This window comes from Dromaius novaehollandiae, chromosome 4 (genome assembly GCF_036370855.1).
Source record: "Dromaius novaehollandiae isolate bDroNov1 chromosome 4, bDroNov1.hap1, whole genome shotgun sequence".
NCBI lineage: Eukaryota > Metazoa > Chordata > Aves > Casuariiformes > Dromaiidae > Dromaius > Dromaius novaehollandiae.
In genome coordinates, this window is record NC_088101.1 from 74,905,527 (window position 1) to 74,922,101 (window position 16,575).

The window sequence follows — 16,575 nt, forward strand, 5'->3', positions numbered from 1 at the left end:
TGCTCTAATTTTTATATTTAATGCAGTTTACTGAGAAGACTGCAAATGAAACAGGATTACTATTGGGAGTGGGAGCAAACTGATGATAATAACGTTACTGAAAACTGGACGTAGAAGGTGAACAATCCTTATGCTTGCCCTCTTGTTAGGGATTAATAACCCAACCTTGGAAGGATCCAAAGGACTTAACTCTCTGCAGCCAACACATCTTGCTTTCAGGCAAATAGGAGAAGCAGGTGGCTCATGTCAACATTTTCCTCGACCCCCAGCCCATAAAGAGTTAAACTGCCATGTGCAGCTACTGAATATGCTTATGAAAATTGCAAGAGCAAAGTTAGCCATCTGCTTCGTGCTCATACTGCTGGGCATGTAGGGATGAAAAGGGAAACTGAAAACCAGGTTACCCTTGTAAATGGCATATTGCTTCATGTGTTGTTTTTTTTTTTTTTCCAGCTGATTTTTATCTCTTCTGTGCCTAGTCCTATTTGTCCATCTAAATGAGGGGGCTTGATTGTGTCTTCCCACAAAGGGAAAGAGAGGGGAAAAAATGGCATATTAGCTCTGGGTGAGCTCTGCAAAGCAATATGCTGCCTAATCTAACAGCTGAAGCAAATTTATTCTGGTCTGTGTCCAAAAAAAAGGACTTAGCGCTTTCAGAGAGCTAACTCGTGTGCACTGATGCCCACAGGTTTCTCTGAGCGCCGGGGCTCCATATAGAGCATATAGGCAGAGTCAGCTGCCTTAGACTGAGCTTCAAAAGAAAAGCCCAGATGTTTGGGGCAGGCATCAAGATGACCAGGGGAAGGGCAGGCATTTTACTCTCAATAGGAAACCGAGATTCAATCTCCTAAAATCACAGCGTATAGAGCAGAGGAAAAAGCAACTCGTGGGGGATGCAGGGTCGCCGTCGCGGCCCCTGCGGTGTAGGAGGAGTGTTTTCCTGCCGCACGAGAATGCTTTAGGTTCACGCAGTAGTATACCCCGTGCATCCCTATCCCAAAAATGTGACTCTTGCTCCATTGTAAAAGGAGCTAAACAACTCTTTCACATTTAGCTTAAAAATAAGCCATGGCTCAAACTCATATACTTATGCCTTTTTTTGTTGTAATTTTATTGAAAAAGCTGGTATTAACATATTTATATTTTTAGTCAACAACAGTTAGCTAATTTGTGCAACACAAAGAATGCAGCCATGAACAACAGCTTTCAAAACAATCAGATTTACCAACTTTACCATCACTTACTCTACGCCACTGAAAGCTCAAACTAAAAAGAGAAAGAAAGTTGGAAACGTTCACAATGACGATGTTAACTTTCCATACATTCAAGAAGACCAGGAAACTGAACTCTAGTAGTGATGTCAAAGACATGAATGGAATACTGGTCTTTGAAAGATTTCTATTTCTTTCCTCTATAATCACTTCATGGTATTTTGGTTGGGTATTATTTCAACAGTTTTATAAAGCTCCAAAGATATATTTATTTATTTAATTTTATCATGATCTTTTTGGTACCCAAAGCAGAAACAGAGTAAGGTACTCAAAATCAAAACAAAAAAAAATGTATCAAGATTTGCTTTATAATAAGTTATCTATAGAATCTTACTTGAGAATGTTAAAAGCTAAATATATGTTTTACAGTACTTCTAGCTGTAAATGCCAATATGAGCTGATAGCTTTTTCTTTTTTTTTTTCTTTTTTCTTTTTTTCTTTTTTTTGAGCTGCAAAGGTTAATGGAAGAGGCCAAAAGTCAAAGAAATTGTATGACACCCTTTAAGCAGTAGTTTGGCATTAACAAGATTTCTATACAATTTACCACATTCTTAAACCTTTTTACAAGGAAAAAAAGCAATTTTGTTAAATTTCATTAGAATAAATATGTACATATAATACTGTCCATGCTTTCTAGAGCATACAGTATTTTATAAACAAACATTCCTCATTCTCTTTAAAATTAACCTACACATTTCATACCATATGTGTTTAGTATGGCTGGAAACTGATGCACATGCGTTTGTGCTTCTACACACACAAAATATACAGCATTGATCTAGAAAACTTCAAACATACAGATTTCATGTGTTGTGTTAAGATGTCATATAAAATAGCTTTAGACTTTGTTTTTTAGTTCTTGTAAGCAGATTTTTCACCCACCCTTTCCCCCAAACCAAAATATAAAAGCATGCAGATCCATTTACCAGTACAGTCTCCACTTACCAAATAAACTGGTGCATAATGGCTTAAAGATTATTTTTCTGAAGAGTTTTAATAAGGGTAGATTAACAGCTCATCTGAATTGTGCTCTTCTGTTCATCATTCGGGAACAAATACTTTGGGATATTAATTTTTCTGCAGCCATTATCAGATGGTTGCAGACAGATTTTTTTTCATTATTATTTATTTTTGATATTTTTTCCCCCCTGGATTAAGAAGTACTTCCTGTCTAGTATACCTCACCTATATGCTTCCTGCATGAGGTACAGCATTTGCATGTATTTTCATTTTCCATTTACATCACTATTCATTTGAAAATGGAGAAAGATCTAAGTGTATTTATGTGGAAAAGGGTTTGTTTGATTTGGAATTTGGGGGTTTTCTTTATTCTCATTTTTCCAGGAATAATTTTGTCATCCAGCCTTTGACGAATTTACAAACATAAAATTCACCATTCTTTATAGTTAAAGCTATCATGGCATTGGCTATGTTCCCCAAATGCCAGGATTTGGGTAGCCGGGCTGCAACGAACAAACGAGGGATTTTTCTGAAGTGTCGAGCAGTGACTTAACTTTGCTCCCTTTGAGGTCAATGCTTGCCTTTACAGACAGCATTTTAGCCAAGACCTTTAGCCCTCCAACCCCCCAAAGAGTAGTATGGGTGTAAGTATTTAACCTGCTATTGCGGTATTTGAACAGCCAGGCAGTGGTGGCGCAGCCATGCCGCGTTCTTAAATTGTCCTCCACATGATGAAGATACTATCGTTGTTTTAACCAGAGCAAAGAGATATATGGAGAATGAACTTAAAACAAACTGGCTGAGTAACTGTATCAGTTTGTCACTTATTCACTCAAAAATATGAAGTACGAAGTTAGCAGATGTTTAAAGAAAATGCTGTGAAGAAGGGCATGGGACAGGTGAGACGGGGCAGCTTTTCGCCAGGACGAATGGCAATAATTTTCCTTCCAGTCTTACAGCTGTAAAGAGGCCCTTCTAACGTGGCACGTGAGATAAGGGGATGTGGCTACTCATTCACTCACAGAGAGGTTTGGCTTAATTAAAGACAGGAAAACCTTACTTAAAAAAGAACAAAAATCCAGAGACTGAGGCAAAAAGCTCTAACAATGTGGTAAATGCTGTGGCCCGCAAACTGCGCAGCCCTCCCGGGACTCCCGAAACGGCTGCCCCCCGCGCCTAAGGAGCCGACACAGACCACAGCGCTGCATTTGCAGTCGTGCCTTTTACTCGTACAGTTGCAGTGATGGAAAACAGTTGGCTTGCCACCAATACTAATACAGGCCGAGGGCTGAAAGGATGCAGCCTACAAATTCCACCACAGAAGCCACAATTTTTGTGAAGATCACATCCTTCTACAACTCGCAAGAGGCTGGTTTGTAAATTGGAGGGATATTCATAAATCTAGTGCATTTCTGAGTTCACTTTATCCTGAAATATGTACAGATTGTTTGTCGCTGCTATAGCAATGATGTTCTCGGTGGGGTGCCACGCCGTGTGCAAGATCTTCTTAGTAAAGTCCAAACTGTCAACGCTGATGTCGTCTTTCCTCCGTTTGCCTCCGACACAGACTCTCCGGGGCTTAAGAATCGCTCGTGGTTTGCTGCTCTCTCGGGACGCCTCCAAGGTAACGTCCCGCTTGGTATTTCGGTCAAACATTCGAAAAAAGTTGTTATATGCACCTGTCATTATGACACTGCAGAGGGAGAGGGGGGAAAAAAGGACAAAATTAAATTGCAGGTTGCATGAAGCCTGCTGTGAGGGGATCAGGACAGTGAGCTTTAACCCAGGATAAGAGGTCTTCTGGTTTCAACTAGAAAGGATATAAAACACAGGATTTTTCTCAGTACTCTCTCAAGTGAATAGTGTTTTTTCCTGTCTTTTTCCCCATGCCAGTTATAGTACCCTGATGTCATGACACTAACAACTGAATAAATGTAATATATTTAATAACTTCCTTTTAATTACCCTCCACACTGTTATTGTCTTTTAAGGGTTGTGTTTTCAGGGTTTTTTTGGTTGGTTTGTTTTTTCTTTTTCCAGAGCCTACCCCTGTTGAGGCAGTGCTGGCAGGGAAATGCTCTGTGCCCAGGACAGAGCAGAAACACCAGGCACAGTCCGGCCGTCTGCAGGGCAGCGTCCCTCGCCATTCTCCCGGCAAAGGCCTGCCACCCGCCTGCCGCTGTGCCGTGAGGTAACAGTCTCATATGCTTTAAAAATAAAGGGGGGGGGGGAGGGAAACAAAGTGTAATAGCTTGATAAAAATGTATCCCAGTAGCAGCAGAAAGCCTGATCAAGATTAGTGCCCATTTTGGAAGCTGAATTAACAGCAGTAAATGCACTGTCTCATTCCTTCCAAATCACCATGTCTTGTCATTAGGAGTCCTGCTGTAATGCTTATTCACAACGTGAAAAAGTGGAGGTTATTTCATATCTCAGCATTAACACACAATCTGTGATTCTAGCAGTCCAGCACAGTACTGTGCTTATTCCCCCGGGCAATATTTTGAAACAGGTTCATAATGATGGGCCCCATGTACCACGGGCTGCAGAGCAGCGCAGGGCTGGGATGTGGCCCCGCAGGAGCGAGGGGCCCTCCCTCCGGAGGACTCCAGGAACAGCCGGGGAGCAGTATCCATGCAGGCAACGTACCCATGTACCAACTAAGCAGGTAAATGTCTGTAAAAATCCTTTTTATGAGGCTTTGCTTGCTCTGCTTTGCAGTAAAGCTACCTTTACAGGCCGTTTGCTTTTTAATTTCTTGAACTCTCACGTGTTTTTAAAAGTCCGTTTTCTCTAGTTGGATTTTCTGCGTGTTTTTTTTTTCTTTTTTTAACATATGTAGATGACTACTTTTCATGCTGTCCCTGTTTTTCTGAAGTTTAATGGCTCAGTAAAAAAAAATAACATTATGTAAATGAGAAAGTGCCCATTCTTGTTCAAGGTCATAAACACAGATGGATTATAACCTTACCTGCTGCTTAAAATATTGAGAGAGAACTAAATGTAAGCCTGCTATTTATTCCTTTTCAGGAAAATATAATGCACAACGATGCATGTATGAGGTAAGGAGGGTTTTTCTGTTACACATATAAAAGAATAAAAATTGTAACTGAATATAGAAAGTGTCTGCTCAGTATTTCTACACTATTTGCCCTGCACAGCACTGTTACAAGTGCCTGCCCAAGCATCCTCACAATCAAGGCTGGCTCAAGAAGCTAAAGAAAACAAAAAAAGTCTCCCTGCCAATTAGGTCCCTCACACTGGGTCACTGTAGCTCAAATTCTTATCCATTGGTTTTCATTGGTTTTTCTTTACAAGGAGGAGAAACTCACTCTTACCAAATGTAAAAACAAAGAAGGGAAAAAAATCCAGTGCAGTCCAATCCTACTTTTATTATATTGACTTTTCTTTATTCCCTCCCTAGTTGCCGCTCTGGTCTCTTTTTCTATTCCCTCCCTATCCAGTTTTGTGCTTTTGTCTTTACCATACTTTCTAGTTAACTTTTCTTTTCTTTTCTTCCTTCCCTTTTCCATTTCCATCTAGGCTGCTCTGTGAGTTTTAAAAATACTATTTTTGCTTCTCTCTCCCTCTTCTGCTAGCTAAGTAGTGTCCCTAGCTTTGCTCTCTTTTGCTTTACTTTGTCTTGTCCATTCTTCTGTTCTTTTCTTCTCTTCCTCTTACCCTTCATTTTTGAGGTCTTACTGCTCATCCTTTTCTACCATCTCCCTCGGTCACCACTCCTGCTTACTCTCATGGACAACTTGCTCAGCCCTCAAGGACTTCAGGCTTCTCTCCTTGCCTTCCCCTTTGGGCTGAAGGCTGGATAAATGCTGCTGGACAAATGAGCTGATGGGCAGATGTCCTCTTGCATCACATATAGATGACTGGTTCCTGTGCTCTTGAATCTGACAGGGATTTGGTAATACAGGTTGTGGCCCCAGAGATGTCCAGCTGTTGCGAGATCTGTATGGCTTGGTCAGTCACATAAAGCCTACCAGCTTACCACAGGGTGCAGGGAGGGAAATGCACTGCAGGCTGTCTGTTTTGCAGGAACTTTTACTCTTGCCAAGGGCTGTAAAAGGGGCTTTTGCATGCAGTCATGTGCGTAATCTGCTTCTGAGATGGGCAATCACGACACAGCGCTCAATGACCTTTCTGCAAATCCTCTGGAACTAGAGCGCAGTGCAGCAGCAGAGGTGGTTTCCGAATCAAGAGAACATTAACTGCTTCTTCTGTACAGGACCTGCATTCAGGGCTCTATGCCTTGCTTGTCAGGTAGCCAGCAGTATTTCAGGTAAACTAAACTTTTCTACCAAATTTCAATCTCTAAAGTTCTCTGGCACAAAGGATTCAAGAAGAAAGAGTTCTTCCTATTTACATTGTAGGAATGACACTCAAAAGTAGAACAGCACATGTTTACCCATGAATAACAGTTTAATGGTGCAGCTACTGGTGTCATGAAAATGAATGTTTAATTTAAGGCCAGAGTTTTACATCTGTGTAGGAATAGGTAAGGAGATAGTTACACATCTCCTGGGGGGGCTACAAAAGCACCCTAACAACTACTGATGCCTTCAGCATCTTTAAGCTTCTTCATACCTTAAAACATCTGGCTCTGAATAGTTTGTTTTTTGGCCATGACTCTCTGCTAAATGAAATGCTTGTGCAGTATCTGAGCAATGAAATGCTTTGTGGCTTTCTCCTCTGTAAAGTCCTACTTCTGTAGGAGGGTCAACAAACTTCCTATTTCATCAACCCCAAGGCCATCGGACTAGGACTTTATCATTTGTACAGAACTGCAGTGATATTTTCTTCCACCATAGTATTTAGGTATTGAGATTTCATCAAGCCTGTTAGTAAGGCTTGGTATCACTCCATCTTTCTCATATGTCTGCCATTCCCACATTTTGTTCTGGTTTCTTTATTGCAAGAGAAGCTCTTAAATCTGTTGTCCCTGTTGCAGCTACCCTTGCATATGAACAGTTCATAAAGAATTGCTCGAGGCAGCCGTCAGGATTTGCCTTGAAGCTATGGGGATATCATCTGCAATTAAGGCCTGGTCAAAAACCAAACTACTTGCTCTGCACTGGCTTTTTTTTGTGTATAATACTTCTAAAACTAGTTTTGGACTAACTTGGGCCTAGATTGTTCCTCCTAGCTGCACAGAAAATTTTCTTCAGCTGCACATTTCTATTGTCCAGAAAATCCAGCTTTTGTCACAGTTTCCCCTTTCACAGTTGCTGAGGAGCCCATGGAAGCCCCAGGATGGATGGTGGGAGAACAGCTGGGCAGGCTTCAAGAACCAGCACACTCCACGCTTAAGGATGATAGAAAAACTAAACCAGCCCTGCTAACCTGCCCCCCCCCCCACCCCCCAATTGCAAATGTAGCAGCAGATCCGAATTCGCTGAAGCAACAAAGAAGTGACACTGAATCCAGGCAGGTGGGAGGGGAGGAGATTCTCAGAGCATCTTCTATCAGCCCCATCTCCAGATTTTATCATGACATGCTGCAAAGGTGTCCCTTGTAGGCACCCAGCACGAAAAGAGACAATTTCTTTGATCTGACACCATTCCCCCAGTTATATGCCAAGTCCTAAATTTGGAAGATTTCAATACCATGTGTACCAGTGTAGATCAACATATTTGCAGTCTTCTGGGACCAACATGCATGGCCCAAAAGAGCCAGCTGACCTTATGAGAAGCAAGGCTTGGTTCCACAAAAATATTTCAAAAATCTTATTCCTGGGCAATGACCTTTTTTTTTAGGACAAAGGGGAAGGAGGAAGCACTGTTGCAAGCAAGTTTCCTTTCACTGTTACACTGCTTAATTCATTAATGGGGCGGGCCACTTATAATGGGGAATTTTACTTTATTCTGCGCCACGTGAAGCAAGTGCCTCCCCATCATAAAGGCCACACTTTAAACCTCGGGGGGAGTGTGCTGACACTTGAGACACCAGATCAGGGTCGTGGCACTTAGGTACAGGTGGCTGCAATAGGACTGGAAAGGAGAAGAGGGGGATCCCCACGTCCTTCCAAGCTACTATTTGAGATGATGGGCCTTGATAACAAAATGATGTCTTCTAGCTCTCCAGTACAGAGCATGCTGCCAGACAGGCATCAACTGTTAACATTTTGTTCACTGGGACCTGCCAATTCTGCCTGATTAGACTGAAGGCTGACGGATGCTCACCGGCATGAATGACAGTTCAATAGGAAAGGACTAACTGAACAGTTGTATGTGACTTCACTCATCAGCTTACAGCCTATCACTTATCATGATGGGCTCGTATTCAGAAGTCTCCTTAGAAGGGTTTCCCTACACCCATTTAGTTGGAATCTTTATTAAAAAGAATAGTAGTTAAGGTATTCACTACCATGTAGAATGTACTAGACTAATTTTTTTCTTTTGCTGGTGTTGCCTGTAATTCACAGACAAACAGCTCCAGAAGTGTTAATTTTTGTCATAAAGCTGAAATAATAAAAGGGCTATGGTTGACAGTGGGAAGAAGAAAGTATCCTGCAGATCATTATTAATAGATTTTACTGTAGAGCTGAATGAAAGAATTAAATAAAATTAGTATATATCTACATAGCCATGTAAGCATGATGCATATATAATATAGATGGCATGATTTCAGTGTAATATACTCAACTACAGATAAAATGCGCTCATCTGGTTGAATTACTTTAAGACCTCTGCTTGACTTCCTCCCCTGACCACTCTTTTTGCCCAAGTACTGAATGATTAATGTGTCCTTCAGCAAATGAGATCAGGTCTGTCTGATTGTATTAGTTCCTCTTCATTGGAGTAACTGAGCATCAATCATGTTCTAATCAGAGCTCATATACATTGATTTTTTTTTTCTTTTTTTTTTTTTTTGTAAACAGCCTCACCATCAGGGTCTATCATTATCCTGGATTAGCTCCTTAATAATGACAAAAATAATTGATTTTAAAAAAATATTTTCACCTAAATAATAAACATGCTTTTATTTTTAACGGAACAATCCTGTCACTTTAACTTGTCATTTTAGTTTTAAAGTCTGCAAAGGATAAAAAGTAAAAGTTTAGAATGGCAATTATTACTACTATGCATATGTATTAATACTACAAATATTATATTACACAGTCTCTTAAGAGTACCATTACTAATAGGCATTGCTTACCTTTTACAGTAGTTTTTTAAAAAAAAATTACATACCATAAAGAATGAAATTAAAAGTGACCGTAATATTCAAATGAACTGTTTTTAAGAGTTACTGGTACCTCTATATAACTTAAACTATGATCCACCAAAAAAGTCATTGTAGTATATAGCAAAACAATAAAATACTTGTCATACACAGAAGCAAGAAGCTCAGAAGAGTGAGTCTTTCCTCTCCTTAAAAGATGAACATCTGTGCTGATACATTCAACTTGTAAAAAGAAACAACTAAATTAAAGCTGACTGTTATCTTTTGTCCAATGTTGCCAGCTACTCTACTCAATAGTTTCTTAAAATTGAGAGCAGTGTATTGTGTTTAGTGATGGAATTGGTAATTGTGCAAGACTAACAACCCGTCAATGTTGAGGCAGTAAAATCAATTAAGCCCGTACAATGGTATGCATCCACTTAATGATTACTCACTACATTGATCTTTCTGATCTGCCAAGTAGGAACTAAAATATTACACTCACTCAGTATCACCCTGATATTGAATAATACTATTCAGATAGTGGGCTCACTTCACTAATGAGGATGGTAGCACTTCATTCAGCAATGGGAGAAAGACTCTGGGCATGTGAACCACATGGCAGCCCGTCCTGTACAATGCACTGGGAATTCCTGCTAAGGATGAACAAAAATGGTTTGTAATGATCTGAAACCCCCTGAATCTTTGTGGGAGTTTCAAAATATCTGATTAATTTCTCTTTGCTTGTATGATTCTTCAGTGCTAGATTTGGGCAGGGATCAGCACCAGCGTATTTCCAGGAAAGGCTTTTATGTGTTTCCAATAGGACTAAATCAAGCAGTGCTCAGTCTCCTGAGACAGCTCTCTGCTAAAAACATCTATTCATACACAGGATTAGAAAGTTTAGAGAAACACCTCAAAACCTAGATATTCCTCTAAAACTGCTATGAGTCATTCCCACTTTTGACCATATTGAAACTACTGTCACGACAGCTCATCTGCTCATTCCTACGTGGTAGCCCTAACAATCTGGGAAGGATTTTGCCCAGTGTGGTCCACCTACGTCATTTTAAATGGCCAGAGCCTGTATCAGAGAGAGACTATACCCAGTGCTGAGTTAATCCTCGTCAGCAAACACATTACCCTGGCATGCAATAGTAGCTTATGGAAATGGCTTTAGAATCTCAGTTGTCTGACTCATCTAAATACAAAGACTGGATGAATCACTTCTACGTGGACAGGATGGCCTTCCTGCTCCCAGTTTCCATTATTCTTTAAGGAAGTCCATAAACTGGACTACTCAGTATCTTTGTGAAAGAACTGAAGTATAACTCTTACAGATCAGAGATCATGGAAGGATATAACTTCTTCTGAATGTTATTAAAGGAAAAAGTCTGAGTTCTTAGTAAAGAGAGAAGCTCTCCACTGGGAAGGTAAGGCACTACACTTTATCTGTATTTGTGGAATACAGGACTGAAAGACACCCTGTTCTGCACTACTGAGTTCAGTCGCTTGGCATTTCAAGCAATGTCTTGTATAATTTCTTTTCTGAAAAAAACCCCAAATTTTCTGAGCACCAGCCTCAAAACAGGTGGGCTTTTTACAGCTCCATTATTTGGGGCTGGAAGACTGCTCCATGCTGCTGCTCCAACAGGTACAAACTGCCTCTCATTCCTAGCCAAGTTCTAGTTTCCAGCCAAGTTGTCACTTGGTACCTATATTTGCTCTTTTGCCATTATCACCAGCATTTAGCTTAGCTAGATCCTCTTCCTGCCTACATACACCTCCTTGATGTACTTATTAGAAGCAAGTAGAATCATGGCTTCTCTTCTGCTAGGCTGATCAAAATAAACTCTTCCAGTCTCCTCTCTGTAGAGCATCTGTCCATTTGTCCAATCAGTTCATTCACCTTCAGTGCACCTGTGTTTCATCTGCCTTGAAGATGAGAGACCAGAAACGTGTGACAGTAGTCCAGAGGTCTTTCAGTAGGGCTGTAATATAATGTCACCACTACTCTTCTCTCTGCTGGACATCCCAGTCTTGCCCATTCAAGATCATATTTGCCCTTTTCCTAGCTGCAGCACACTGCATTTCATACTCCTTCCCTAGTTCGGGTGGACAGGCCTGCCTCAAGTGCAATGAGCCGGACTGTTTTCCTCTTTCCCGAATGAGAGGCTACGTGAGCTGAAGGCACAGTTCCAGGCTCCCAGCGAGCGCCAAACTGACCGGCAGCATTTGCCTGTTGGCTATCAGCTCCTGCTGAGCCAGGAGTCACTGTGTGCCATTCAAAACTGGCTCAGGTGCTCTCTTTCACATTCGTTCTCTAGATTGCTAATCCCCTTCACAGTCACCTAGTGTATCATGTCCTTATGGGTTGTTTCCAACTGATAAGATGAAAGTGTTCTTTTTTTTTTTTTTTTTTTTTTTTTTTAACTAAAATCCACACCTTGCACTATACTCCTGAATTTTATCCCATTTTTAGTATTCCAGTCCTCCAGGCTGCTCAGTTCTTTATGCACAATATTCCTAGTCCTCTAGGTACTGACTCTATTTGCTAATATTATAGCATTAACAAATCTCATCCTCTCTCTCTCTCTCTCTGACTTGTATCAACATCCCTCATGAAATATCCAACAAGAATGTGCTCAAAGAACACCAGGGACCTGTCCTTGAGTGCATAGGGTAAGGGACTGCTCTGAGAGGGGTAGGAATTAGTAGAAACTGCCACTTATGTCAGCAGGAATTCTGTCTAAGGAAAGAGGAGGAGGTATTTAATATAACCATATTTTTTATGCAGCAGACACTGGTATTAATTACATTAATTTGGCAAAGTGCTAGTTAGCTGCCATAATACAGAAACGAGTTATAGTGTTACAAGCCACCATCATCCTAGTTTGCTCTACAACTATGAAGCTTGAGTCTAAGGAATTACAAGCCATGTGAGAGGTGTACCCATAAACATAAACTTCTAGGGAAGCGTTTAACCTAAACAAGAAATATGCACCACAAAAGGCAGCAGTGGTTTGTAGAGCATCAGTGGGTCCCTGTGACTCCCTTTCCTTTTCCCTTTCTCTCCCAGTTTCCAGTAACTGAACTGGATTTCTGAGGACGCTAACATGTAAATATGGCATCAGACTTCCTCAGTGTGTTGGTGGGGCTGTGCAAGCTAGTGGCATTCTTTTAAATTTTGTAACCTGCTTTCAGTTTCAGTGAAAATTAACAGAATTTGAAGGTTTTTTCCTAAGGTGTGAGCCAAGATTAGCAAGGCAGAAGTCATGTCTAAGGAGGTCAGAGACACAACTACATCAATATCTGACCACCTTTTGAAAGTCTGAACACTGATACATAGAGATGTAACTTGATATTCAAAACACCCATGCTCAATGCTTTACTTTTTGATTGCTCCCCATCATATGGGAGCTCTTCGGCTAAACTGAAACAATGACGGACATTCGGCTGGATTACCTGTCTGATCCATTCCACGCACATTCAAACTTGTCAAAGATGCAGTCATTCTCATAGAGGGAACACAACTTGCTCCTAAGGTAATCATGGACCTGTTTTAGAGAAAATAACTGCCGTTATTTTTGAACACAAAACAAAACAAGACTCCACAGCCCGTCCCCAACTCTATGCGTTATCTCCCACATTCACTTTTACAACATGCCGCACAGGTTGGCAGCTTGGCAGAAGATAGTGTGTATGAAAGCAGCTAAGCATACCTTCCCACAGGCCAGTTAGCCAGCCGCTCTACAACCGCTGCGGCAGGAAGGCATGGAGCGTGCCTCATTCAGCAGGCTGCAGACCACTCCTCTGTACCTGTTTCCTGCTCAGGTGATCATCTCAATGCTTGCCCGATTCTCAAACACATTTCACCAGCTGATAGCCTAAATGTGCTAATTAATGTGCAAGTAATGTAATTTAAATAGCAAAAAAAAAAAAAAAAAAAAAAACCAAAAAAACCCAAAAACCGCTAAACAAAAATCAGCATATTCCAAGGTAAGTGGACTCTCACTTGTGGCAGAAAAAGAACCTTGCTCTACTTAAAAGAGCCTGTACTGTATGGTATTACATACATTTGGATAAGGCATTTCAGAAGCCAAATGCAGTACAAGCTTGCAGCTGCACAGACTGCAAGTTAAAACACTAATATGGCCCATGGTTATATCCTATTTGACTGAGACTTGAAAACAACATTGCTAATTCTCACTTACAAATTTGGAAAGTGAGATTAACCAGCAGAAGATCTCTCTTCTAGGCTACATACTTCTAGTGAATGCGGGTTATCATAAAGAGACAAATCTCACATAAACGTCCTTTGAATCTGATTAGCTTTTCTTCTGGATGGCTGGTTTCATTTCCCAAGGAAAGAATGAGCTAGAAAACCCCTTCCTACATGTATTTACTAACACACTTTCATTCCTTCTAGCTGTGTGGAAGCCTTGCTCTCCACCTGGAGCCTGTGAAGTAGCAGCTCCTCTGGAGAACAAAGTTGTGTGCATGACCTGAGAGCACACAGACCCACCCAATAGCCTACAGGCCTCGTGCAGGTCTGGCACAAGGAGGTGCTGGTTCTTTCAAGTCCAGCGAGACTGTTCCTGTTTACACCCACCTGACTATGGGTCTCCTGACGGCTCTCCTCTCAGCACATGCTCAGCATCCTCCTCTGGCCCAAGGGCTCGAACATTTCTTGTAGCAGAATAACTTCTATCAAGACCAGACTAAGGACAATGACCTTTCACTCAAATTTTATTTAAACTAACACTATTTCCAATAGCTAAATTGTATAGCATACCAAGAAAACTTGTAACATAAGCTTCTTACAGACTATAAATTTTAGTCATGGTTCAGTTTTCAGAAATGGATGAATGAACCCTGAGCTGTGCATTAACAGATAATGTCTGTCAGCTGAACAGAATACTCATACAGCAAACAACAGGCTAATGGTAGATGCAGATAAAGTATTTCACAATTAAATGCATTTACCCTCATGGTAAGTCAAGGTCAGAACACTTCTAGAACTGATGCAGTTTCCTGCACACTCAGTAATGAAATGCTTTCTTTTTCTCTTTATTTAAAGCCTCAATATATTTTTTGTTGTTGCTTACACGTCACTCATCTACAACATGATTTTACCATGCTTCCATTGTTTACTATTTTTTCTATTAGCAGTGTAATTCATGAGAGACCTGAAGTTATTTGCATTATCAGGTTTGTGAGCTCCCAACCCTTGGAAGAAATAGAAGAGTTACATAAAGCAGAAGGAATACAGATAACATTTGCCTCACTGACTGCTTGCCACTGTCATTTCTAGGTCTCCCTCTTCTCGTTGCCATTTCCAGCAGCCACATCTTTGACCACTGTCACGTATGCCCCCTTTGAGAAGTGCACCCAGCTCCTCAGCTTTGAGCTGTGCCTATAGCTCTTGTCAAATAGTGTATTGTGGTTCCTCTCTGTTTTCTTATGAATTTCTTCAAAGCCTCAGCTCCTTTTTCTTGACTTGCTCTGTCTGCTGACTTTCACTATTGCCGTGGACAACCAGATTGCTCCTCATCTCGACCATTTGATTACTACACTTGACCACATTCAGACCTCAGAGTGACTATGAAAAACTAAACGAAAGAAAAAAATTTGTCCTTGTTTTTATGTTCATCTGCTACTATAGATTATGGGTAAAAACAGACGTGCATTGTCTGTATATATTGTTCTTATCACACACAAATAACATCCCAATTCCAATCAAATTCATTCCTAGGTAATAACCATTTCACAGCATTGCACTGCACAAGGTCAGTCCTTCATGGCATTATCCAGTCATTCTGTGCTCCAGAATAACACCGTGGTAAGACTACACGGGGAGCCATTTCACTGGGAGTGAATATTTAGAGTCAGGAATTGTGCTGATAAGTGACAAATTAGTCCAAATCTCTATACTACATGCCTTGCCAAAGTGAATCAAGCTACTATCAGCTATGAACTTGTTCACCTCCGGTTGCTGCTGGCAGGTTCTGCTGGGGTAATTCCGCAGCGCGGAAAAGAGTCTCATGCTAGGCAGGGACATCGCGGCACCCGCAAGCTCAAGCTCTGGTCATTCCATTCTGATGCTCTTTTGGTGCTGTCCAGTGCAACATGCTTTGCCTTTTTTTGTTTTTTGTTTTTTTTATGTGAGGCATAAACAGGAGAAAATCATGTTGAATCATTGCCAGCAGCTAACATGTTTCAGCAAGGCTCTAATAGCTGCTGTATGCAATAGCATTCTTTTGGCCACAACACTGACAAGAAAATGCATGAGGAATAAAATTTTTTTATGACACAAACTGTACCCTGATAATGAAGCAGTGCACTTACAGACTCTGCTCTTTCTTACAACCCTATGGGGAAATCTCCTATTATGACCCCCTTCACGAGTTTCAGTTAGACAATATCTATGTGGCTACCACGCAATGCATGAAAGGAGAATTTTAATGGTTTTTTAGTTATGAGTTATTTTAATGTTTTTATGTTTCAAATCTATGTTTTGGTCATGGAGGCGTCTGCTGTTTCTACTATTACTGCTTGAATCGGGAAAGCTATAATGAATGGCTCTAAATAACCAAGAGCTTTATTTATTTATTTAACAGTTTTGTGTGAGCTAATTCATAATTTACACACACCATCCTGATTATGTGTCTACATAACTCTGAAAATCTTAGATGTATTTATTGCCTTCTGATGCTTCTGCAGACACTTTTAAGAGAATTTTTTAAAAGAGTAATTTAAACTACTTTTTCTTTCTTAAAAAATAGAATTTTTTTTGCAGTTGAAAAAGACCTAAGGTTGTCCAGAGGAGCTGAACTGGGCGAATCCTAAGCAGTCCTCCTGCGATATTGCCCTACTAAGGTCTCTGACCGACTTCTAGATTCTCCTTTTGCCAGCTGCTTGTCAATGCATCTGTCAATGCTCTTTACAAGGTACTGGATAAGTATTTGAGAAAGAAAGGCAATCCACAGGTTAAAGCAAAGCAGCAAGAACACTTTAATTTGCAGAGGTTTGTTATTATTTTTTATAAGCTTCTGATTGCAATAATCAGTACTGAAAAATTATACTCATTTTCCACATCTCAGCATGGAGAAATACAACTTTTTAATTGGCCCCACTGCTGGGTGTCAGACTGATTTAAAGGTAGCCA

At 40.6% G+C, this 16,575-nt stretch overlaps 1 protein-coding gene and 1 long non-coding RNA gene across 6 annotated transcripts in view; one reads left to right on the plus strand and one right to left on the minus strand.

Moving 5' to 3' along the window:
- Positions 1–1,087: 1,087 nt before the first annotated feature.
- Positions 1,088–16,575, minus strand: part of PPP2R2C (protein phosphatase 2 regulatory subunit Bgamma) — a 198,527-nt gene continuing 183,039 nt past the window's right edge. For all 5 annotated transcript variants that reach the window (XM_064511456.1, XM_064511457.1, XM_026121979.2 and 2 more), the window contains 2 exons: positions 12,873–12,964; positions 1,088–3,924 (listed from right to left, as the gene is read on the minus strand). In XM_064511456.1, the coding sequence (XP_064367526.1) occupies positions 3,633–3,924; positions 12,873–12,964 (384 nt within the window). In that variant the 3' untranslated portion in view covers positions 1,088–3,632. The remainder of the gene's footprint in view (positions 3,925–12,872; positions 12,965–16,575) is intronic.
- Positions 3,737–11,795, plus strand: LOC135328313 (uncharacterized). Its single transcript, XR_010389136.1, has 4 exons — positions 3,737–3,855; positions 4,272–4,422; positions 4,744–4,899; positions 5,262–11,795. It is a non-coding gene; the product is annotated as an uncharacterized LOC135328313 (long non-coding RNA).